The 24,177-nt window shown below is 55.1% G+C and overlaps 9 protein-coding genes across 9 annotated transcripts; 6 read left to right on the forward strand and 3 right to left on the reverse strand.

Annotated features, from left to right (window-relative positions):
* Positions 1–775: 775 nt before the first annotated feature.
* On the reverse strand, positions 776–1,504 carry AB675_7640 (uncharacterized protein; the record flags this gene model as incomplete). Its single annotated transcript, XM_018148025.1, has 2 exons — positions 776–1,066; positions 1,124–1,504. The coding sequence occupies 2 exons, from the start codon at positions 1,502–1,504 to the stop codon at positions 776–778; spliced, it is 672 nt and encodes a 223-aa protein (XP_018000474.1).
* Positions 1,505–2,354: 850 nt separating this feature from the next.
* On the forward strand, positions 2,355–4,487 carry AB675_7641 (uncharacterized protein; the record flags this gene model as incomplete). The annotated part of the gene is made up of 1 exon (XM_018148026.1): positions 2,355–4,487. The coding sequence occupies one exon, from the start codon at positions 2,355–2,357 to the stop codon at positions 4,485–4,487; it is 2,133 nt and encodes a 710-aa protein (XP_018000522.1).
* Positions 4,488–5,192: 705 nt separating this feature from the next.
* On the reverse strand, positions 5,193–5,624 carry AB675_7642 (13 kDa ribonucleoprotein-associated protein; the record flags this gene model as incomplete). The annotated part of the gene is made up of 2 exons (XM_018148027.1): positions 5,193–5,551; positions 5,609–5,624. The coding sequence occupies 2 exons, from the start codon at positions 5,622–5,624 to the stop codon at positions 5,193–5,195; spliced, it is 375 nt and encodes a 124-aa protein (XP_018000430.1).
* Positions 5,625–6,066: 442 nt separating this feature from the next.
* AB675_7643 (Penicillin acylase) lies at positions 6,067–7,128 on the reverse strand (the record flags this gene model as incomplete). Its single annotated transcript, XM_018148028.1, has 1 exon — positions 6,067–7,128. One exon carries the CDS (start codon positions 7,126–7,128, stop codon positions 6,067–6,069), a length of 1,062 nt encoding a protein of 353 aa, XP_018000283.1.
* Positions 7,129–7,919: 791 nt separating this feature from the next.
* AB675_7644 (Acetylcholinesterase) lies at positions 7,920–9,669 on the forward strand (the record flags this gene model as incomplete). Its single annotated transcript, XM_018148029.1, has 3 exons — positions 7,920–8,051; positions 8,103–8,600; positions 8,665–9,669. 3 exons carry the CDS (start codon positions 7,920–7,922, stop codon positions 9,667–9,669), a joined length of 1,635 nt encoding a protein of 544 aa, XP_018000336.1.
* A 743-nt stretch (positions 9,670–10,412) lies between these two features.
* Positions 10,413–15,704, forward strand: AB675_7645 (Amidase 1; the record flags this gene model as incomplete). Its single annotated transcript, XM_018148030.1, has 4 exons — positions 10,413–11,183; positions 11,231–11,855; positions 12,574–13,321; positions 13,754–15,704. The coding sequence occupies 4 exons, from the start codon at positions 10,413–10,415 to the stop codon at positions 15,702–15,704; spliced, it is 4,095 nt and encodes a 1,364-aa protein (XP_018000572.1).
* A 1,154-nt stretch (positions 15,705–16,858) lies between these two features.
* AB675_7646 (uncharacterized protein) lies at positions 16,859–19,122 on the forward strand (the record flags this gene model as incomplete). The annotated part of the gene is made up of 3 exons (XM_018148031.1): positions 16,859–17,774; positions 17,924–18,834; positions 18,883–19,122. 3 exons carry the CDS (start codon positions 16,859–16,861, stop codon positions 19,120–19,122), a joined length of 2,067 nt encoding a protein of 688 aa, XP_018000235.1.
* A 42-nt stretch (positions 19,123–19,164) lies between these two features.
* On the forward strand, positions 19,165–19,884 carry AB675_7647 (uncharacterized protein; the record flags this gene model as incomplete). The annotated part of the gene is made up of 2 exons (XM_018148032.1): positions 19,165–19,188; positions 19,237–19,884. The coding sequence occupies 2 exons, from the start codon at positions 19,165–19,167 to the stop codon at positions 19,882–19,884; spliced, it is 672 nt and encodes a 223-aa protein (XP_018000471.1).
* Positions 19,885–20,376: 492 nt separating this feature from the next.
* On the forward strand, positions 20,377–21,150 carry AB675_7648 (uncharacterized protein; the record flags this gene model as incomplete). The annotated part of the gene is made up of 1 exon (XM_018148033.1): positions 20,377–21,150. The coding sequence occupies one exon, from the start codon at positions 20,377–20,379 to the stop codon at positions 21,148–21,150; it is 774 nt and encodes a 257-aa protein (XP_018000476.1).
* Positions 21,151–24,177: the final 3,027 nt, after the last annotated feature.

The raw sequence follows: 24,177 nt of genomic DNA on the forward strand, positions 1-24,177 counted from the left end.
GTGACTGACGCGCAGTCCTGCGCTGCAAGTGCCGGTAGGAAGTGTGATAAGAGGCACACGATGAGGGAGGCAACGGGGCCTAGGGTTGGGAATTTTTGCGCCATAAGTTGGATCTGTTGGTGGAAGGGGAGTCGCTTGCTCAGGTCCGTTACGGGGCTAGGAGAGGAGGGTTCTGGAAAGAAGTGTTCTTCTGTTTTGCTGGAAGTTGCGATGCATGCTTACCGTGCCTTTTACATTTGTAGTAGCAGGACTAGACGGACAAGGCTGCCTCAGCGAGTGGTTTCGCTCATAGAGCTCAATCGCGCGTGGCCCTGATTCGTGCACTACCATCATGGCTTCGAGAGGAAAATACGAAGGTATGACGATATTTTTCGTCTAAGCCTCGTCTGAAGCCCATGCAGATGAAGCTACAGTAGGCTCCCGAATCTTGGCTTTCCCAGATCGGCTCGCACATCACGAGTCCAGCTCTGTGCGACGAATAACAATGTACCAGCAAGGCCGAGATCAAGGGAATCAATGAGTTCGCTTTTCAGCTCGACGCACGCTAGGGTTCGAAGACCGATGTGGCTGGCCAGCCAAATCGGCCAGTGAGGGGGGCTTTCGCTAACAGATCGGCGGAGGGACTGCGGCTCTGATTCGCCTTATGGAGTTTTCGCCACGACCCGCGGCTTAGCAACCTTAATCTCGACTTCTCATTGCTTCATCGCCTGCTTCTGGCTTCTACTGGCACGCCGCCAGCTGCACAGGCGGACCATTGTCACACGAAGCGAGGTGCTTATAATGCCACAAAAGCGACTACCGACAAAAGCAAAGCTCGCGCTACGCCTGTCATGGAGTAGCCGTGCCAAATCTCGTTCGCCCAACCCACCATTGCTGCAGCCGAATTGGGCAGACTCACAGTCGACGAGGCCGCGCCAGTCGCGAATGCGGTGCTCGAGCTTCGTGTTGGTTGTGGCTGGGCATCGATCGAGTTGGATGACGTGCCACCTGAATTGACGGATGAGATGCTGCTCGTGACGACCGAGCCAGTTGTCGTAGCCTGAGATTCCGCTACTCCGAAGGTGGTCTGCTCAGACTTGTCAGCCTGACGTCTTCTAGGCCCAGAACGATTGCAACCTCCTACCTTGCATATGCTCCACAGTGGTAGGTCCGCAAGGGTGGCGCTGAGACCAAAGCAGGTCACTGAGGCATCATAGAGGCAGACTGAGGCCAAGGAGAGCAGCTCGGCTCGACATGCACAATCCAAGAAAGATGCTGCCGTAGCTGAGGGATCCAGTGCCAGGCAGCTTGCTTCTGAAGCCGACCAAATAGCGCATGATGTTGTGAAGTCTTTGCAAAGCGGATCTCCATCACTGCCTACGAAGGTCGGGTAGGTTGTTGTTACGTGGCTGAGGATGGGCGAGGTTGGCGTATACGTGATGTATCCGTCGCACCAATCGTGCCAATTGCTCAGTAGACTGGACGCCTCTGGGTCGAATCGCTCATTCAGGTAGCAGAGACGCATTTCGCTCTCACAGCTTCATCGAATTCAACTTGGCTTCTAGATTACTGGGGCGGTTACTCACTCGACGATTGCATTGAGGACTGTTTGATTGCAGAAGCACACTTCTTTGGCTTCATCTGATTGATCAATACCGAAGCATTGCTGGACATTGGCCTTGGTCTCGTCGCAAGCGGGCAGCTCACTTATTGCTGCATCTGTTCGACAGAGATAGGGGCCCACACCCAGGGTTTGGGCATGGCTGAGGACTAGTATCGCAGAGCAAGCGATGAGGCTAAGGCGTCGCGGCATTGTGAGCCGTGGAAGTGTTGTTTGGGGCGAAGGTGAAGCAATTGGGGAGAGCACGTCGACGCTGTGGCGGACTGGACTTTTGAACCATTTCTAGTGTCTTGTGCAAAGTCAGGGATGCGTCTGATTTGCCTCAATCAGCTTCAATGGAGTACATACTGATCTGAATTCTGCATCTCAATCTGCCGACGGAGCAATTGCGACAGTTTGAAGGACGGGTCACTAAGTGCATTGTGTCGACAGGGATTATCGCGGTGCAGGCTGCGCCCGAGGCTCGTATTGGTGCCGGACACGCATGCTAAGTCTCGGAGTAAGGTTCGGTAGGCTGACTCGCTACATGATTTCGAGACGAACACCTGAGCAGGCACCAGTCGTGGCTCAGTCTCTGCACAACCGTCGCAGTGATCATGCACACCCGAGCTTGGTCGATCGAGAAGGTCTCTTGAATGTCATCCGCTGGAGCGTCTGTCAACCTTCAACAAACTATGTACTTGCTTAAGTACGTGAATCTGATCTTGGGGAAATCAGAAACGAATCTCGTTGCAAAGATTGACGAATCTCGAGCATGTCCAGCTCAACATCAAAGCACCACAACGATGAGTCAGAGACAGATCTCCAGCAAGCCCGTTTGCAATCCGTAAACACCTGCCAGAACGTGGGATGGCGTTCGTGGAAGATCAAAAAGAGAGCTCTCATTCCCCTTTTTACGACGACATGTCTCTTAACCGGAGGTTTGGTCACCATACTTGTACTATCAACCATCTGGCATGGCCTGATAGTAGTTCAGGACCGGTCCAGCCGCTTCGCACAGATAAACTGGAAAGTCAGCTACGCCTGGACACTATTGCCGGCGTTTGTGTTCCAGATATACGGACTATGCTTTGCATCTGTGGTCAACGCCTACGGAGCACGGCAGCCTTTCGTTGAGCTCGCCCGCACAGATGGTGCACCAGCCAGCAAAAGCATTGCACTCGATTACCTGTCCCTTTTCCCCGGCCAAAGAGAAGTGAAGGCCGGACGCCGGAGACATTGGTTCTTGTTACTTGCTTTCACGCTCGCCGATATCTTTCGCATTGCGCTGGGACCACTGGCCACACATATGATGTCGTTAAGACCATACACCAACACGCAAAGGAATTATACTGCCGCTATCCATAATACAAGCTTCAATGCTAATCCACCGATGGACGAATCTTTGTCATGGGATCTTTTTTCTGTCATCGGGGCTGTAGCTGGATCACTCATTTATGGTGCGAGCTCGGCTGCTGATACCAACGGGACGCATGCTTTCCTCAGCTTCTCCAGACCGACGGTCGATCGATTTGCAACGCGTCCGTCAGCGACCGCAAATACATCAATGTACTTCTCCGAGGTCGACTGTGTTGCTATGGAAGACTCTGCGCTGAATATTGTCCGCGTAGTCAACGTTAACAGCAGAGACGGCAATGGTGGTCGATGGAATATCAACGGAACCGATCGTCAGTGTAAATGGTCTGTGAATATGGGTATCGCTGGCACATACAGTGCATACCTCCAGACTTTCCCCATCTTTGGATGCAGAGAGGATCCGTCGACCTCGTCCTCAAGCCGCCTGATCGTCGTCGGCGCTCCTCGAGTGGAGAACTTCAACAAATCGGTGCCCACAGTACTCAGTTGCATGCCATCTTATTGGACTGCTTCCGGACGCTTGAGCCTCAGTCTTGAGACAGATTTTCGTGATCCCGTGCTTGGCTTTGCAGAAGAGTCACGCGGGATATTGAAGCCACAGTGGTGGGAGTCGCTTGAGACACAGCTCAATCAGGTCCAGTCTGTTGACACAACTTTGAACGGTGGATCCACGGCAGTCTCTGCCACAACGCTTGGCCGTTTGATTCTTGACAACGCACATGAGTTGTCCAGTGGCCAACAGTATGATGGCAAGGTGTTGACTGCTGCTACGCGCCAGGTCTTTGCCCACACTTATGCAACTCTGGTCACACAGTTCATGATCCAACCCTCGACCCCAACAAACGTTCAGCTGGACTTGACAACTACTACCAACCGACTATTCGTCGACGAAGTAGTGACTGGAGTGGTCCTCGGCCTTATGTTGGTAGCGGCGGGAGTGTTGTCGTTTGCTTACTTCTATGGAAAGACACCATCAGTGCTCTTTGAAGAGCCCATAGGCCTTCTGGGATATGCTGGAGTTTTGGCCAGAAGTACGGTCAATTGGCTAGTCCTCGCAAACCGCGAGGCCCAAGACTATTGTGGTGAGACAACAAGCAACATCATGCAGCTCATTACCAAGAGGCCTGGTCCCCAAGCACGATTCGCGATGGTTGACGAGGCGAATCCGGTGGAAGCTCGTATCCAGTTACGAATACCTCCATGCCGGAGTGGCCATGAAGCGGCAAAAGAATCCTCTGCACCCGGAAATATCTTGGATAGGGCCCTTGAGGTACAGGATCAAGCGTCTTTGGCCATAGTGAAAGCTTTGCCGGAAGTAGCAGCTCGGAGTGATCCTCTTGATCAAAGCCGCGAGGGGCCTGATGAGGCAACGCGAACGGCCCTTCAACGAATGACCATCCATCTGAGACAAGGTCGGTGTTGGATGGGGACGCGGAGAGCAGGTCAGAACGATCTTCTTCGCAAGTCTCGCGTGAGGATCAAGAGTAAGGGAGGTACTACTGACATAGAGACTTGCCGAGTAATGTCGTGAGCCTCGATGAATAAGACCCATTTGCCGTTTCGGGTCGCCCGCGACGGCGTGTCTATACCTCGGCGGATTTGGCCATATGAGGAGGAGACTACAATTGAACTTGTTTGGGCTGCAACGCGCGCTGTTGCACGGACCCACGAAGCCCTCAACACGGGAGCCATGTTGCTCGTAGTCCACCCTGTTGCACCTTGTCGTGGTGAGAACAGCCAAGCTAAAGCGTCAGACGCAAAGGGACTAGTGAGGAGATCTCTCAAGATTCCTTGTATCTCAGCCGCAAGAGCGGTCTGCTGCATGGGCGAAGATGACTGGAGCTGGATGCCGAGCACAACTAGATTGAGGTGCTTAGTCGCAAGGGGCGGAGCGGAGAGTTTATGGCATATCCCAGCTGGCATGAGTATGTGTCACAAGCAAATAGCTGTCCTGAAAATGAAAAGACTCTGCCTTGCTTGGAGGTCAATGGGATCGATGCGATGTCCCTAATCCTGAACGACCCGGGCACGTCTGTGCTCCTGCAATGGAAAAATCCTCGCGAACTTCACCACCCGAGACTGTACCGACTCATTCGTGGCCAGGAAGACGATAACATCCGTCCACATTTGTTGTATGCTGCCTACGAGCTCTTGCCCGCGAACATCAATCCCGAATTGACGGGCTTATCGTCCCGCTTCGAATGCATTGTCCCAAGTCCCCAGCAACATGAATAGCCTAGATCATCAACCTCTCGACTCTGTTCTTCAATTCCCGGATCTGTGGCATAAGATCGCTGCTTTCGTTGGTTGTAATGCTGGCAGCGATGATAGGTCGACTTACGCCGCAAGCGCGGCCTAGTGCGACTTTACTCGGCACGTAGACATATGGTACATTCTTGTCTTCGGCGAGGAGCGGGAGGTGGAGGAGGATGGCCAATGGTGAGGTATCGGCTGCCAGCACAATGACCTCAGACGTGCCGCGATTGAGCGTTTTGGTGGCTTCGTTGGCGCCTTTCTTCAATTGTCGATAATTGGCCGCTTGCTGAAGAAGATCAAGTATCTTTGGGGACAGCTGGCTATCAGCCACGGGCCATGCTGTTGGGGGAGTCAGTATCGAAGAGCATCTCGCATCGATCGATCATTGTGACTCACCTGCACTTTCTCTCATTTCAACTTCTTGAGGGTTGGCTCACACAAAGGATCACGGCCGGTATCTTATGGTGGTGGGTGTGCCACGACCTTGAATAATTTCTGTGAAGGTTGTTATCCTTGAGGCTTCGTCGTCAAATAGTTTGTCCGGTCCGATCAAAAATCTTCCGAGGTCACCTCACCCCAGCTTCAAAATCTGGACTCCCGCGAGCCCCGCGTGTGAGCGGTCTTAATACGCCCGTGGACATTTTTTGGGGTCTGAAGCGGAATGCCGAGCAAGATTAATTACAACTTTATGTTAGGATTGGGTGGAGCGGAGATTTCGGCTCAGCTGGACCTCACAAGCAAATATCCATGAGTTGCCCGACGCTCGAAAATGGCCAATACAGGGTTCTTCGATAGATCTATTGTTCTGGAATGCGCTTCTGACTACAGTCTTGACACGACAGATCAGCTTCTGCTCAATTGTCCGCTGACATAAACTTGAATGGCTCGGCCTGTCTGAACAAGCCCGACATGTCACCGACCCTTTCAGTCCAATTCACGCCAACCATTGGCAGCTGCAAAGTATGCCCCGAGCTGTTGCCCAAGTTGAGCTCCTTCAGGTCAACATAAAAGTACATGCCATCTGACGCACTCTCGTAGTAGTAAACTAAATCCTTGGTATCAGCGAATGTCCGCCAGAGTGTTGGCGTGATGTTGGGTGTGTTGACGTTGATCGGCTCCATGGGAACGGACACCGCACGGATCATGCCGGCCGTGGTAGCCAACGCCGAGACCCAGTCGGGCGCATCGGGTGCCATTTCAACATAGTGCGAGAGCCGAGCAAACCGATCTGCGGGTCTGTCGGTACCAGGCAGGGAATAGTTGCCAATGACGGACCAGTACTCGTTGATGGCCAGTTGCTGATCGTAGCTCGGCTCGTTGGTCATGACGTTGTACTGTGTACCATGATGCACAACGAGTTTGCCGTTGATCCATTCCAAGATCAGGTTGTCACCAGATGCGTCACTCAACGCTACGTGCATCACGGTAGAGACGCCTGGGATAAGGTCCTTGGTGCGAACTTGGAACTTGGGATCGCCGTTGGAGTCGAACAGGTCTTTGGCGGCTTCAGCGACAGTGGCATACTGGTCCAGGAAGTACTGCGGCCAGATGGCAAGAGACATGGCAGGCATTGAGTGGTTGCGGGACCCATATTCGGCGTCGGCTAGATACAGCAGATTGGCGACAAGACCGCGCTCATTCATGCCGTCGCAGGTCGACAGATCATATGCTGTGGTGATGACAGACCCGTATTTGCTGGTCCATTGGAGTGAGTTGTTGCCTGCTGCGCCGTCCCGTTTGAGGCCCGGCGGGAACGCATAGATGCTTGAATTGGTGGGTGTCAGCCAGTCCATCGACCGCCCTACTAGGCTTCGACCATCTTTTGCACCGGTATAAGTAACACGCGAGCATGCCAGTGCTGAGGCTATGATAGAGGATAGCAGCAGCCCCGTGAGACGGATGTTTTGGACAAGCATGATTGCCGAGTAGGAGCTCTGGTCAGTCTGACAGGACTGTTTCCCATTCCTCGACTATCGGAAAGCTGTGGATGGCCTTCTTATAAACCGGTAGAGTGCAGCTGCCGGCTATAGAAGGCCGATCAGGTTGCCATCCATCCAAAGGTGCAACCACTACGACCTGAATGAAGCTGTTTCGGTGCGTGCTAGGTCGAGCGACCTCTGCCAGCCTCCTATACGCCCAACATCAGCCTTAATCCTGGGAGAGAAGAAATGCGCTGATACTCAACCAACGCAGCGCTATTCGTCGCTGCTGGGCGAATGAACGATGGACCGTTGTGGAGCTGTAGGCAGAGTGGACGCGTGGCTAACGTGCACCATGTGGTGTGTGGGTGTGTGTGGGTGGGATTTGTAGGCCCTGTGGACGCTTCTAGCTATAAGCCTACTTAGTAGGTCGCGCTTGCCGTGGCACAACGGCGAACAGAACGCACGCACGATGCCCACGCGATCCCATGCGGCTTCAGCTGCCAGTGGTGCCACTCAGTATCTACTGGGGAATACTGTACCTAGGCTGTGCTCTGTACGACGCAACATTCCCCGGGAAAGGTTGATTTTGGAGCTTGAAGCCGGCCCTATTCAGGTACTCAGCCTTCGTTCAGCTGCTCACCGTCCGACCTGTGCGTGACGGGCATTGCTCGAGTGCACCACAGGACTGGCGGTTGTTATAACGCATCTGTTGGCCATGTGTTGTACACGGAGGTACTTGCAATGCACTCGGACCTGTGCAGCAGATAAAGAACGAGGAATATTTCATGGCCATGGGCTGGTACTGTACCACCCTCACGCTCTTGGCGGGAGCGGGCCTAGCCCATTCGGCGGCGTTGTCCGCCCCAGCGACACAAATTGTGGATTTAGACTACGCTATTCATCAAGGCACCTTAGGTGTATGAAGACCATCTCAACAGTACGCGGACTTCCATTCTGACTGCACGCAGAGCTCAGGGTCCTACTACAACTTCTCGAACATACGGTATGGCGAAACAACGACCGGAGCAGACCGCTTCCGTGCGCCAAAATTGCCAACCAGCGTTGATCGACGACTAAACCGCGGCCAGAACTTCACTCGTTGTCCACAAGCTCATCCCGCCTGGCTCACGACTGGCTATGAAGTCGCGATCGGTGAGCCAACGTCCGCACTGACGCATCCGGCGTTCAATATTTCTCAAGTTCCTCCCGTGAACCCGGAAGAGTCAGAAGATTGTCTCTTTCTGGATGTCTTGGTTCCCACAGAAGCATTCAGCAGGCGATCCAGCAGAAGACGCACTGCGACTGTCGAGGCTGCTAGCGGACTTCCAGTGCTTGTCTGGATCGATGGTGGGGGCTTCTCCGCCGGATATAAGCATGAGATGAATGCCACAGGCCTGATGACGCGAAAGAGTGGCGCTGGGGAGGATTTTATCTTTGTGGCCATGAACTATCGAGTCGGCTTGTTTGTCAGTCTGAGACTCCAGCATTGAACTGTTGTACATGTCCCGACCATCGACTGACTCTTGTTAGGGCTTTCTACCGGCGCAGCTGAACGGCGAGGGAGACTCGAACGCCGGCCTCCTTGACCAACGACTTGCGCTACAATGGGTGCAGCAATACATCCATCTCTTCGGGGGCGATTCCAGCCGGGTCACCATCATGGGAGAATCCGCTGGTGGCGGCTCAGTACTCCACCAGATCACCGCTTACGGTGGGTCGCGCCCGATACCGTTCCAGAAAGCGATCCTACAAAGCCCAGGCTTTCAGCCAAATGGCAGTCCGGGCTTCCAACAGAGCATTCTGGAGCAGACCTTTTCCGTAGCGTCAAGCCTTACCAACAAGTCGATCCGATCCATCTCAGACCTCCGCTCGCTGACTTTCGAGGAGCTACACCTCCTCAACAGCGTCATCGTCGGCGGATCCCCTTATGGCATATACACATACGGCCCCGTGGTAGACGGCTCCTTCGCACCTGATCTGCCCAGCCGTCTCATCGCGCAGAATCGCTTCGCGGCTGCATCCCTGCAAGGTCTACTAATGGGCACGAATCACCGGGAAGGCATCCTCTTCGACTCCCCTTTCCTAGCCAATGATAGCGACTACCGTGCCAACATTCGCCAATTCTTCCCCAACATGACACAAGCGGATCTCAATTATGCTGCAACAGCACTATATCCTAACGATCTGTCGGGCAAGTATAACTACACGACGCAACCCGAGAGAGCAGCCATCACGACTGCTGAAGGTTGTTTTCTGTGCAATACGCGCTGGTTGGCGCAAGCGTTGGGTCCAAAGACAGGCAAGATCTGGAAGTACCTCTTCGCTGTGCCGCCGGCTATTCATGCGGATGACTTGGCATATTCGTTCTATAATGGTCCGGAAACGAAGACTTGGGAGGAGCTTCCAGTTGTGGAGGAGGTGGCCAACGTCTTACAACAATATATTGTCAACTTTGTGGTGACGGGCGATCCAAATGGGGCAGCGAAGGAGCCTGGGGTGATGCGAAAGGCTCTACCGACGCCGCTGGGCCGGTAACGCCACGATTTCCGGCGTATGGATCTGCGGCGTCAGTGCTATTACTCAACGAGTCCTACGCGTCGGGCTTAGGGAATGTGCAAACCGATGCGCAGGCTGATCGTAGATGTGATTGGTGGCAGAGCGCTTCGATTGCTGGTTGAGACTGTATAGTTACCACGTGCAAAGTAGTCAGATAATGACGAAGATGAGATACCTAGGTACCTGGAACCTGCCACAGAGTACTTAAGTATGGAGAACCTTGGAATCCATGGATGACAGAATGCCAAGTGCCTTATCTCGACCCGACACCGCGTTTCCGCCGAACTGATCCACACTGACCTCCAAACCAATCGCTATAGCGCCTTTAAACGGCCCAGTAATGATAAGAGAGCACACTTATGCTGACCCGAGTGGGCAATATGACGATGTTTTCCTGCTACCAGATGGCATCGGATGCTGTAGTGGCCCTCGCTGTCGCCGATCACGGCGAGTGGCCAAAACCATGCGATGCCGAGGGCACACATAAAAAAGCCATCAGACAAAATGTCGACCTCGACTGTAGAGACAGGCGGAACTTGCAGAGACACCGACTGAACCAGCAGAATGTATAGTCGACTCGTAATGCTCTCATCGCTGGTAGCAGCTACCGTAGCGATCAACTTCGAGTGGGTCGGCAGTGATGGCCTCAGGTACTGGCAGAAGAGTACACAAGGCTCTCCAGCGATGCCTTCAATTCGACCGCTGAACCAACCTCTGACGGTATGAGCTACTTCAGTGTCGGCGGACCTATCGACTGGCCCGACTTCAGCACCATGATGGAAAGCAGCGATATCGACCTCCCTGCAGGAGCATATGTTGCACTACCTATCGGTAATACGGTCAGCATTGCGAAGGCATATCAGATTCAAGAGGATCCTGCTATTGCTTTTATGTCCGGTGCAAAACCTGTTCCGGGCGGCGATGGAATGACGTTCGTCGAGTACAGTGGAGGAAATATCCCGGTCCCTCCTGCTGTGGGTGAAGGCCCGTTGGCCGGAATGCGATTTGCTGTCAAGGACATCTACCATGTCAAAGGCCTCACAACATCCGGCGGGTCCCGATCCTTTTACGACACCTATGGTCCACAGAACTTCACAAACGAGGTCGTCGAGACATGTCTGGCCGCTGGAGCTCAGCTCGTCGGCAAGACAAAGACTATCGCCTTTGCTCTTGGCACACCCCTCAACGGGTGGCAAGTCGACTATCAGGACCCATGGAGCTTCAGAGGCGACGGCTACCAGACAACCGGCGGCAGCAGCTCTGGCTCATCTGCGGCCATTGTGGCATACGACTGGCTGGACTTCACGATTGGGAGTGACACCGGAGGCAGCGTCCGCTATCCAGCGCGCCACGCCGGCTTCTATGGGTACAAGGCCACGCACGGCATGTACAACCTCACAGGCATCCTCCCTGCAATCGCCGAGCAGGACACTCCTGGCACATGGCGAGGTCACCAGAAATCTTCACCACAGTCGGCCGCGTCTGGCTCAACGGTACCGGAATCTCATCCAGCCCACCAACCTTCCCGACCACACTCCAGTACTGGGCCGACGAGCCAGCCCTAACCCAGCCCGAAGCCGAGGCCATGAAGCTCGAGTTCTTCACAAAAGTCGAAACCCTCCTGCAAGCCAAAACAACAACCGTCAACCTCACCTCCAGCTTCCGCGCCAACGTCATCAACGAAACCTTCCAATCCTACTACTTCTACGTCTACCAAGACCAAAACTCAGCACAGTCCTGGGATCTCATCGGCAAACCCCTAGCCGAAGCCTACGGAGCCGCCAACGACGGCGCCTTCCCACCCCTCGACCCCGCTGTCAACCTGACTGCTGATGGCGTCAACGCAACCACTCGTGCACGCTACAACGAGTCCGTGCATCGCCGCGAGCAGTATGCCGAGTGGTTCAACACGTATATTCTGCCCACGGATCCGGAGACTTGTACGTCCGCGATTGTGGCACATAGTCTGCATGTTCCGCCTTCGACGGTGAAGGTAGACCAGACGAAGGTGCATCTCGTTGAGGGGTATGGGAGTGGGCTGGAAGCCTCCTTTGCAGGATTTCCGGAGATTGTGGTGCCGATAGGGCAGATCGAGTACCACAGTCATTTCACGAGGAAGATGGAGTGGCAGCCAGTGACGGTGGCTTTTGCAGCGGCGGTGGGCTGTGATGCGGTGTTGTTTGATTTGGTGGATAAGCTGCTGGACGCGGGGCTTGTTCAGGAGGTGATGACTGGGAAAGTTGCTTATCCTGTCGAGGAGTAGAAGTGGGAAAGAATCCGCACAGGATACTCAGCAGGGGCCAGCGCACGTTTGAGAACGATTGATCTGCCAGCAATGGCGATAGGTGACTTCAAAGTGACTGCGCTTTTGCAGGTGCCTAATCAGCACAGGTAGTGATCCCGAAAGCAATTGACTGAGCTCCGAGAGTCCGGCGCTTGGCAAGGTCACTGTAATCTGCGTCTAAAGCCCGTGTACTAAGTGCAGACATGCTCATTATTGAATGAGATCTTCACGCATACGCATCCAACTGTTGCTGTGCATTTCGAACGGTGAAATTCCGTATATTATAGCACCTTGTAGACAGCAAAACTGGCAGGGACCCGCATACAGAACGACTCCTCGTGACAGAACGACTATTTACTCCCAACTATACGCTGCTATTCCACACCATCCATTACTTCACAGATTCTCCTCCTAGAGGTTCCATCAGCAAATCCTTCTTTACGAAAGACCAATCCCAACCCCAGAAGCAGCGCTCACTGTGGCGGTAACGGCGACCGTCGCAGCAGCTGCCGTCGTCTTTGCCGCAGTAGCGCTTGCGGCTACCGTCACAGCAGCGGCTGTCGTCTTCGCAGCTGCAGGACTCGCTGCCACCGTGACAGCTACGGACGCTGCAGACGCAACAGAAGGAACCACCGATGCTGCCGATACCACTGATGCGACGGACACTGTGGCCTTTACCGAAGATACCGAAGCGGTGACTGCAGGTGCGGAGACCGCAGAGGCGGCCACGCTTGCTTGGACACTGACGGAGGCTGTCGGGACGGAGACGACAGAGATCGCAGAGGTCGCGGCGGTCGCGACGGTTGCTTGGGCACCTACGGCGGCAGTTGCACCGGAGACGACAGATGCAACGGGGACTGTGACCTTCGCCGAAGACGCTGAAAGCGTGACTCCAAGTACATTGACCGCAGAGGCCGTGGCAGTAACTTGGGCGCTCACGGAAGCTGTGGGAGCGGAGACGACAGAGGCAATGGAGACAACCGCTGCCGAAGCGGTCGCACCCGCTGGAGTCGCAACCGAGATAGTTGCGGTGCCAACACTTCCTAGGACGCCAGCCTGCACCGATGATGACTGTGTGGCGATTGTGGCGCCAACGCTGGCTTGGACCAATGACGACGCCGAGCCTAATGCCGATACAGCGACAAGTGGAGCGGCAGCGGATGTTGTGCTGACCAGGGTCAGCAATGTTGTTGGCTGCAAAGTAGCGGCGACAGCGGCGTTCGACAGCGACAAACTTGCCAACGAGGCGCTCGCAAGTGATGCACTCGCGCGTGACGCACTTGCCTGTGCGGCTGCAGAAACACTGGCCGCAGATATACTAGCTGCCGCCGCCAGGCTGGCTGATGCGTAGGATGCGATCGCTTGAGAGGCACTTGCTGCGGAAGCACTCGCCTGTTGTGCTGAAAGGAACGAAGCACTGTAAGAAGACGCACTGGCCACCGATGCCAACGATGCGCTGGCGGCCAGAGACGCGCTGAGAGCAGAGGCGGCTGAAGCACTTGCTGCGATGGACGCCTGGACGCTCGCTGATGACGCGCTGGCTGCCGCTGCAAGACTGACGGAGTATGCACTCGCACTCGATGCCACGGAGGCAAGACTAGCAGCGGAGGCGCTGGCTGCTGACGCGCTGGCGGCTGAGGCGGCAGCGGAGGAGATGCTGGCGGAATATGCACTCACACTGGCTACAGACGCGATGCTGGCGACTGACGCAAGACTAGCTTCGGAGGCTAGACTGGCAGCGGACTGCACGCTTGCAGAATAGAGGCTGACGGAGTAGAGACTTGCCGAAAGCTGGCTTGCTGAGGCAACACTTGCGACTGAAGCAAGGCTGACTGAATATGCACTGGCGGAAGCACTTGCCGCGACGCTGAGAACAGAAGCGCTGGATGCAGCAGCGACGGCCTCCAAAGAGGCGCTCAACGCAGAAGCTGAAGCCGCGGAGGCGCTGGCCAAGTTTGCACTGCTGATAGATGCACTGGCGGCAAGCTCTGCAGCACTCGCCGCAGCAATACTTGCAGAGATTGAAGCACTGATAGCAGCAGCGGAGGCCGAGGAAGCACTTGCCTTGAGTGATAAGGCTGCGTCGAGTGATGCACTAACATCCGCTGTTGGAAGTACTGCCGCAGAAGTGATAGTTGACGCCGTTGCGATTGCAGTGCTAATACTTTCGCCGGTGACGCCTGCGAGACTCGTTGCGATGGGGACGGCTGTGACAGTCGGGCTCACCAAAATGGATGCTGAAACGGTTGCTCCTGCTGCACCTAAAAGAGAGATAGACGCCGACGACAGCGACAGCACCGAAGCAGGAACTGTTTGTGTGATCAACGTCGTCGGGACCGATGCGGCTAGCGAGACTGTGATCGGCGACGAAGCGGCCAGCGAGACTGAGATGGGCGACAAAGAAGCTGTCCCTAATACAGTTGGTACAGAAGCGCCGACCGAGGCCGTTGCTCCAAGACCCGAAGAAGCTTGGACCGAGGCAGAGACATCGACGCCGACGCCAGTAGGTACCACTTGGACGCTCGTCGAGGCCGTGAGAAGAGACGAAGATGCATCCACACCCACGCCAAGGGTGACTGTAGGACTGACAGGCAAACCAGATGCCGCAGCGGAGATCGCGATGCTAGCTCCAGATGTACCTTGGACCGAAGCGGACAGATCGATACCAGCGGAAGATGCCGGGACAATTGTGCTTGCTGTAGGATTGACCGTCGAGCCTGCATCGAGCGTGACGCTGACTGGTACACTAGAAGCTCCAATTCCAAGCCCGATGCCAAGGTCAGAGCTAGCAGCAGCAGAGGCCGAGACATCAACTCCGGGATTGGTTACCGATACTAGCACGGTTGTCGCTGGATTGGCTGACAGAGCAGCGGTGATCGTGGCACTCAGTGGCAGGCCCGAGTCTCCAGCAGATACTGTGGCGTCGATACCGGAGGTGGCGGCAGCGGTTGCAGAGACATCGATTCCTGCACCAGCCCCTAGCGTAGAGGGCACTGCTGATGTCAGTGTCTGCACGATAGATGCTGACAACGATTCGGCATCCAAGGAGCTAAGAGCGCCCGACAGAACCGATACGGCACCTCCCGAAGCTGCAGTTGAGGTTGCAGTAGCACCAACGAGCACGCCTGAGATAGTGTCAGAGGCAACGACTCCGATGCTAGCAGAAAGGAGCTGGGAGGTCTGTAAAGCACTAATTGCCGACACGACTGATGATAGGTCAGCGGAAATGATCGTCGACACCGGCAGGGCATCCGGAGAGCTTAGTACGCTGGACACAGCCGATATGGGATCAGCTGTCACACCGACCGTGGCAGTAGCACCGACTGGCAAGCCTGAAGCGCCTGCCGAGACACCCAGACCAATAGTTGAGGACAGATCAGCTGAAACAGAAACATCGACTCCGGGTACACTGGTCGGCACAACCGATACGACTGGATTGACGTCTGCTGTCGTAGTATCGACGGGAGGGCTTGAGGCTGCCACTGAGATGGCCACGCCAAGCGCGGAAGACACATCAGTCGAGACCGAGACATCGACTCCTGGTACACTAGTCGGCAAGATCGATAGAGTTGGGTCGACTGACACTCCGGCAGTTATAGTTGGGCTAACAAGGAGGCCTGAAGCTCCCACTGAGACGTCCACGCCGACAGTAGAGGAAAGCTGTGCAGAAGCAGAAACATCGATCCCACTGGAAGCTGTGATGGAAGGCACATCCGATGTCAGGGATTGAATGGCTGTCACATCTGACACTACTGTGGTCAGGATGCTCCCAACAGGGTCGACAGACACACCAGCCGTCGCCGTAGCGCTAATTGGTAGACCAGACTCGCCAACAGAGGCCTCAACCCCGATGGTCGAGGAAACCTCTGCTGACAGGGAAACGTCGATTCCATCGGATGCTGTGGCGGAAGGCACGTCTGATGTCAGGGTAAGTAGAAGGCCTGCCACATCTGTCACGACTGTGGTCAAAATGCTTCCAGCAGGGTCGACCGATGCTCCAGCCGTCACTGTAGCGCTGATTGGTAGACCGGACTCACCGACAGAGGCACCAAGCCCGATAGTCGACGAAAGACCTGCTGAAAGAGAACCGTCGATTGATACTGAAGGCGTGATGGTGGGAACTTCAGATGATAGGCTTTGAAGGACTGATGTATCGACAGCCGATGAAATGACTTGAGCAGGATCAAGCCCTGCTCCCGCTGTCACGGTTGCGCTGATAGGAAGACCAGATGCGCCAACAGAAACATCGACTTTGGTGGCAGTAGAAAGGTCTGCAGAAGCAGAAACAATAATCCCTGCTGAAGTCGCGCCAGTGGGTATGTTGATTGACAGGCTTGGAAGAGCTGACGTATCGAGAACTGACGAGGCCAGCGACTCAATGATTTGGGTTGGATCAGTTGAAGCTCCTGCGGTGACGGTAGCACCGACGGGAAGACCAGAGGCACCAGCCGAGACATCGACTCCAATGGTGGAGGACAGCTGTGCCGAAGCAGAGAGATCAACTCCACCAGAGATGGTGGCGGTAGCGAGGTCGGTAGTGAGAGTCTGAAGGCTGAATTAACTGCTGAGTCTAGCACCGATGCGACAGATGTGATAGCCTGAGTAGGATCGATCGAGACTCCAACTGTAGCTGTAGCATCGACGGGAAGGCCAGAAGCTCCCGCTGACACATCAACGCCTAATGACGATGAAAGTTGCACTGAAGCTGAGAGGTCAAGACCAGTTGAGTCCGTAGCAGTTGGTGCGCTCACTGTGGGTGTGAGAGTGACTGATGGGATCGCCCCTGATGAGAGCAGCGAAGAGACAATCTCGGTGGGATCCAGTGATACTCCGACCGTTACTGTAGAGCTAACAGGCAGGCCGGAAGCCCCACCCGAGACGTCAATGCCGATCGATGATGGCGAAACATCGGCCGTGAGTGAGACATCGATTCCTACTGGGCTTGTAGTAGCGGCCGGTACCTCGATGGATGCAACTTGGGTGATATCGGAGACGATGCTTGTGACAACACTGACGATGGACCCGGCATCGACAGTGCTAGATGACACCAACTCACCCAAAACGGAGGTGAGAGTAGACAGCGGTAGATCATTGGTGATGGAAGCCACAACAGTGGGATCAATGACGGCTGAAGCTGTTGACGAAACTGATGCCAGAATCGAAGTTGCTGGATCGCTGACACCAACGGTTGCTGTGGCACCAACGCCAACAAGATCAGAAGTCGTGTCCAGTCCGACAGATGCTGTAGCACCGGCGGATACTGGTCCAGCGGATACCGAGAGGCACACTGCAAGTCCATCAGTGTTGATTGTGCAGCTACTGAGGCCAGCCGAAATCTCAGAAACGGGTGTTGTAACCACTACAGTGATCGGGTCGGTAACAGAGACGGTCGCACTAGCGGAAACATCCACCAAGCTCGACGAGTCTCCTAGACCGACAGATGCTGTGACGCCACCGGAGACTGGGTCAACAACGCTGGCTGTGATACCCGGAATGCTCGACAAGTCGATCGAAGTGACGAGTGGAGTACTGTTCGGGTCGACTGAGGGGATGCTGACGCTGACTGCCACAGTCTCACCAGCAGAGATGGTAATAGAATCGGACCCGACCAAAGTCGTCAGCCCAGCCAAGCTTGTCGGATCAATTATGCTGGCAGGAGAGGTCACAACTGAGCCAATGACAGAAGCCACGTCAGAAGTGAGGGTACTCAGTACCGAGGCCACGTCAGAAGTGAGCGTGCTCAGTACCGAGCTCACATCGGCACTGTCGTGGAAAGAGTCAGAGACGGTTCGACGGAGATGTAAGTCGATGGATCGGCCACCGATAATGAGGCTGAGACCGATACGGAAATGTCTGATGCCGAAATTCCTGGCAAGGAAACCGGTGCCGTGATGGAAGCCGCCTGAGATGTAACATCTCCAACTACTGAGCTCAGAGACGAGCCAATAGGGGCCACACCCGAGTCCACAGCTGAGATCACTGAGCTTAGCAACGAGGTCGGATCAGACACCGTCGCCGAGAGCGACAGCGATGGTGTCGACAAGACGTCCGATACGGAGACCGAGGCTGATAGCACCCCTGACACTGAGATTGAGACATCAGGCAGAGAGACCGTTGGTGTCGGCAGCGTCACATCTGAAATGGAAGCCGACACAAAGAGTGAGGACAGTGACGATGTTGGCAGATCAGTCGATGGGAGCGGGATAGCAACAGTGGCACCAACGGTAACAGGATCAACGGCCGCTGAGACACAAACCTCAATCCCGTTGGCACCGACGCTGCAGATTGTACTAGTTGCTGTCGCTGTCGGGACCGGCACGACAGTAGGATTGACCGAAGTCAGTGACAAGACCGCCGTTGAGCCCGGGACGTCCGTCAAACTCGAGGGAGCTGAGACGAATATAGAAGACAGCACCGATATCAGTGAGCTCACGAGGCCCGTTGTCGATGGAGCTGGGAGCGCGCTGTCGCTCGAGGTCAGTCCAATTGAGGCTGGAACGCTGGAAAGCAGGGATGAGATCGCAGTTATACTAGGACTAGCATCCGGCAGGGAAGCCGAGACTGTGGCGCCGGCACTGACTGGAGCAATGAGTACGTTGACGCAGACTGCGATACCGCTTGTGTCGACTGTGCACCCAGCTGGAGCTGTTGCTCCTGGGCTGACTGATGTCGTGTACGTCGACGTAATATACGAGACCGATTCTGTATCAGACAGAGATGCCGTGACAGAAGCGCCGATATCTGGTACAGATACCGAGCTTGCGGGACTAGCATCGGGCAGCGAGGCCGAGACTGTGGCGCCGGCACTGACTGGAGCAACCAAAACGTTGACGCAAACTGCGATACCGTTCGTGCCGACTGTGCACCCAACTGGAGTGGGTGACCCTGGGCTGACTGATGTCGTGTAGGTCGACGTAATATACGACATAGATTCTGTGCCGGATAGAGATGCCGTGATAGAAGCACTGATATCAGGGACGGATACCGAAGTTGCCGTGACAGGAGTACTTAGATCCGTCACTGACACTGAGAGTGTAGCTCCTGCGGAGACAGGATCCACCGATGCAGAAACGCATACCACGAGCCCATTGCCATCCGCTGTGCAGCCAGATGGGACCACGGACCCAGACGCAACCGAGGTCGTATAAGTTGTAAGGGCGCCTGGAGTAGACAACGTGCTCGGCAGAACTATGGAGCTGGGTAAGAATGTGTCTGTAAGCGGGACTGAGAGTGTGGTCCCAGCAGAGATCTGAGATGCCGAGACATCGATACACACGATTGCTCCTGCAGCGTCGATTGTGCAGCTAGATGGAAGACCCGAGCCAGAGACCGGAGTAGTGACCGGCGTCGGTGTCGCGTCGGTTGCAGTGAGGGAGGTTATGACGCCCACGACAGATGAGACCTCGCTGATCGAGCTTGTTGGCGCTGCCGTACCGGTGGCCCCGCCGAGACCTGGATCTGAAACACCTGCGGTGACGCCAGTAGACACGGGATCCACGGTGACAGCGACGCAAACTGTTACTCCCGAGGGGTTGACTGTGCAGGACGTTGAGGTGACCACTGAAGAACCAGAGGTTGCGGAGGCAGGCGTCGCCGAGGTAGTTCCAGACGAGGAGGCAGTCGCGGTCGATGCCACAGCGGAAGTCTCAGGGACAGAAACGCCCAGTGAGGCTCCGCCAGATATCGGACCTGCTGTCACATCCACACAGACTTGTATTCCGGACGAGTTGAGTGTACAGGACTGTGAGGTAGCCGCTAGAGATCCAGAGCTTGCGGAGCTAGACCCTGTCAAGGTCGCTCCAGCAGAGGAGGCAGGCGAGGTCGATGCCACAGCGGAAGTCTCAGGGACAGAAACGCCCAGTGAGGCTCCGCCAGATATCGGACCTACCGTCACATCCACACAGACCTGAGCCCCTGTGCCATCATATGTGCAAGACTGCGAAACGGTGGCCGAGACAGACGAGGCGCTGGGGATTGACGAGGTCATAGATATGATAGCAGACCCACCGGTCGGGTCTGTAGTGAGGGTTACGAGAACGACACTTACGACAGTCGTACCGGACTCGATGATTGCAGTATACACTGTCTCAATGGCAGGGGTAGTCGTTGGCAACGCAGCCGACGAGCTGCCAAGACCAGGAAGGCTTGCCGATAATGACGCGCTGACTGTTGCTATTGTGCTGACCGTTACACCTGCACAGAGGACGAGATTGCCTTCAATACTGCACGTTGAGGTAATAGCGGAGGTCGGATCGCTTGATTCGCCGCTACTAGCACTCGTGCCACCTGATCCATTGCTACCGGTCGGGGTGATAGAGACGGACGGGGAGCTAGGCAGGAGTGAAGAAATGATCGTTGATAGAAGGCCAGTCGTGGTAGGAGATAAGTTGCCTGGGTCAACGATGACTGTAGACGCCGTGCCGCCTGTCGTTGCGCCAGTTGAAGCTGAAGTCAGGGATGGAGCGGCAGTGCCCGACGCGCCAGTAGCACTGATTGTCACAGAGCTTGCGGCGGAGTTTGAACCGTACCCTGGCGAGGTAGCTGCAGAGTTGTTTGTCGATGATGTGACTCCCGCAGACAACGAGATTCCGCCGATGCCACCAGCGCCAGTGCTCGCATTCAAGCTTGACGAGGTCGGAGAAACATTGCTGGAAGAAATCGACGGGCTTGAGCCGACTGAGGACGAGGGAACACCACCGACTGCAGCGATAGAGCTTCCACTTGAACTCGAGCCACCCAGAGAAGCTGTCAGGCTGGCGCTAGCAGAATTTCCGCCGTCCGACCCTGGACCTCCAATGCCAGCGCCTGCACTTGTCGAGGCACCAGGATACGGGGTCAAGCCTGTGCTGGTAGATGCTCCGCCGATCGATCCTGGACCTCCAGAACCAGCACCTCCACTTGTTGAGGCACCCAGAGAAGATGTCAGGCCGATGCCGGAGGACGCGCCGCCACTCGACCCTGGACCTCCAATGCCAGCGCCTGCACTCGTCGAGGCACCCACAGACGATGTCAGGCCTACGGCGGAGGACACTCCGCCAATCGACCCTGGACCCCCTACGCCAGCGCCTGCACTTGTTGAGCCACTCAGAGAAGATGTCATGCTTATGCTGGTAGATGCTCCGCCAATCGAGCCTGGATCACCAATGCCAGCGCCTGCACCTGTCGCAGATGTCTGAGTGAAGGCTCCGGATATGCCTACACCACCAGATATTGGCGACGATAAAGAGGACGTTCCGGAACCTGAGCTTGGCATTGAAACGGTCTGGCTGATGCCAGAGCTCGCTGCTGTAGAGGTAGAGGAAGCGCCTGCAGACGGGAGAAGAGGTGAGCTTGCGGCTGCTGAACCAGTCGGGCGCCTCGATGCTGAGGCAGAGCCTCCGCCCTGCGCGCCAGAATGAGTCACCGATACCGCTGGTGAGGAGGCCGCCGAAGTCTTGGTCTGGGTGACTGTCCAGGTAGTTGAGATCGTCCGCGTTGCTCGAGGGCACGAAGTCGTCGTATGAGTAGTATAGACCGTCTTGCTCCAGGTGACGACGTTAGTCGGGCGAGTATAGCCCTTGGTGACGGTAACTGTGACATGTGGATATTTTGTGCTCCAGACAGTGCTATGACCGGGAACGTGGATGGACTTCGTCGGAGTGACTTGTAAGCACTGGCAACAGCTTGCAACCGTAGGCGCTGGCTCTTTCAGGAGCGAAAGCCATGCAGACTGTTGAGGATCCGCGGGAAGGTCCCGCGCCACAGCTTCAGCCGAGCGACGTGGCAAGTGACCGACCTGCTTGGTGGAAAAGATAGTACTGCATATAGTCAGCATCAATGAGCAGTGCTCGTCTTGGCTAGCCTTCACAGCTTTGGAGCTGCTTACCATGTTGATACACGATTGTTCCAGTCTGTTGTGGTAGCCGTTGCTGTCACAAGATACCTGGTAGACGTCGTCTTGGTCAAGGTTGGGAGTACATGAGGCACCGTCTTTGCGTAAGTAGTCGGCTTTCCTTCCACAATGGCAGTGTGATAGTCAGTCACGATCGTGGTGACTGGGACCGGAGGATAACTTGATGAACAGTATGCAAGAGCAGGGGCATAGCCCTGTAACTCTTTCGCGGGACCTGCATTGCACTCTTGAGGCTTAGTTGGCACAGCAAGCACATCGCAACAGAGTACAGCGTAAAACAAGAACGATTGGATGAACCGCATCTTCTCTCGATGCTTCGCGTGACGAGTCTTGTGATCCTTGTGGGAAGTGTCTCAGGTACCACGGTTTGAGACCATCGGCCTTCTTATCCTGAGGCCTCTGCATCTTGGTAATGTGCGACATCATGATGGCAATACCTTCAGCCCGTCTTGGGAGACACCTGAGGTGTGGTAGTTGAAGCCAATCTGTCGGGGCTATGGCAATGAGCATTGAACAAAGTCCTCTGCGCTACACCCTCAAGTCGGAAAGAGAAGAGCTTTGTCCCGAATGATTCCCATTGTCGCAATCAACAGCAGCATCGGCGCAGATGGTGTCTACCTGCGCTGAGCATACTGTAGCACAGCTCGGGCTAGTCATCACAGACGATTTCGTAGACACCATCTTCGAGAGCTTTGATCGGACGATAGGCGGGCGAGGACCGTTCCATGAAGGTCGTTGTTGCTGAAGGTGTCCCAGCCGCAGCGGGAAGGAGTAGCTAACAGCTGCTATGAATCATCGCAAATGAGTACCGGTAGCTGGACATGATTCAACGGACTGGACCTGATGAATCATGACAAGGAGAGCACTGCAGTAGGCCATGATTCAGATGGCCCGTCGACACGCTAGTCAGCGGCTCGGGCAAGACCTTCAGCCACAAGACTTTCCTTGACGTCGCCAGACTGCAACATGGAAGATCAGATTAGCCTCCCGCAACGGGTGACCCATTATGGCCGGTCTCGAATAAGACACACAAGGTGCTCAATTAGGGTCGCGGGGTATAGATGAGGGTGGTGGCCGTAGCTGTTCAAGGCACGATCGCCGTCTGCGTCCCTAACAGTCGTTCTGATGCGAGTCAGAGAATGCAGATCATTGCTACTGTGTGATGGGATAGCATCGAGAATGGATGCCAAAAATGAAGTCATGGCTGGATCGGGCCAATCTTTTTCCAACATTGCAAATTCGGGGTCCAGAGCATCGTCGACTGGCGCCGTGAGTGGACAGCCTAGAAAGTCAATCAGCCCACCACCAGCAAAAGAACAGGCGTAGACTGGTGAACAAAACAATGAAATGGTGTCAGAGCTGAATCGAAAGGGGACGGGGAAACAGCTTTGTGGCGTAACGGCGAAATAACGGTTGCGGATCCCGAAAGTCTATCGAAGCCCCGTTTTCAGTGGTGGCGTAATCCAGACCACAGATCCTTCATCAGCTCCATGATTTGGGACTGTTGAGTCTAGACAAACATTCGCGATAGGGTCTGGCTTCGGCTTCGATATCCTAGATCAACTTTGACGAATGCAGCCGAGCTGACAACGCAGGTTTGCAGGCGTGGACGCTGGACTGTCCCAGAACCATGGCTCCTCTGACAGCTGTCACATCGAGCTTCTTCGACTTCAGATAGCCATTGTTCGCGAAGACAAGACGACAAGACGAAGTGACAGAAACCCACGATTTGACAGTGTTGGTGGCATCTCCGGTCCGCCGGCAGTGTCCTTGACAGTTTGACAGCACCGTTCAAGAGGCTTGGATTGACTGCAGATGACTTTTCCGTCCAATCAGGGGCCAACTTTCGCGCATGTGGGGCGGTTGCATTCCTCGAACTATTATCCCCATACCGGTCTGCCCTTGCCTCGTCCTCTACCATAAATGGACACAACGCTAAAATAAAGCTTCATTGATGGTAGCACTGGCGCATAGTAGTCTCAACAGCAGGTGGAAGATCCTGTGTGGTTGACCAGAAGCGGCTGTTTCGAGGCTCGAGTGTGTACCGGATGGGCTGCTAAAATTCAAGATGTCCTGCAATAAATTCCAAATTCGATGTGAAGTAGCTGTATGAGAGACTTGCCAAGTGAGCATGGCTGAAACATCGTCTGCCGGTCATGAACTCTGTGAGAATGTGGTGGCATGGGAGGACAACACTACGTTGAACTAGACCTCCGGTCTCCAGGATCCGTGGACCGTGCGTTCTTATCGATTCATGTCCAGACATCTGAAGGTAGTGTTCAAGATCTGCAATGTGATTCGCCAACAAGCT

This window comes from Cyphellophora attinorum (assembly GCF_001299255.1).
Source record: "Cyphellophora attinorum strain CBS 131958 chromosome Unknown Contig12, whole genome shotgun sequence".
Taxonomy (NCBI): domain Eukaryota; kingdom Fungi; phylum Ascomycota; class Eurotiomycetes; order Chaetothyriales; family Cyphellophoraceae; genus Cyphellophora; species Cyphellophora attinorum.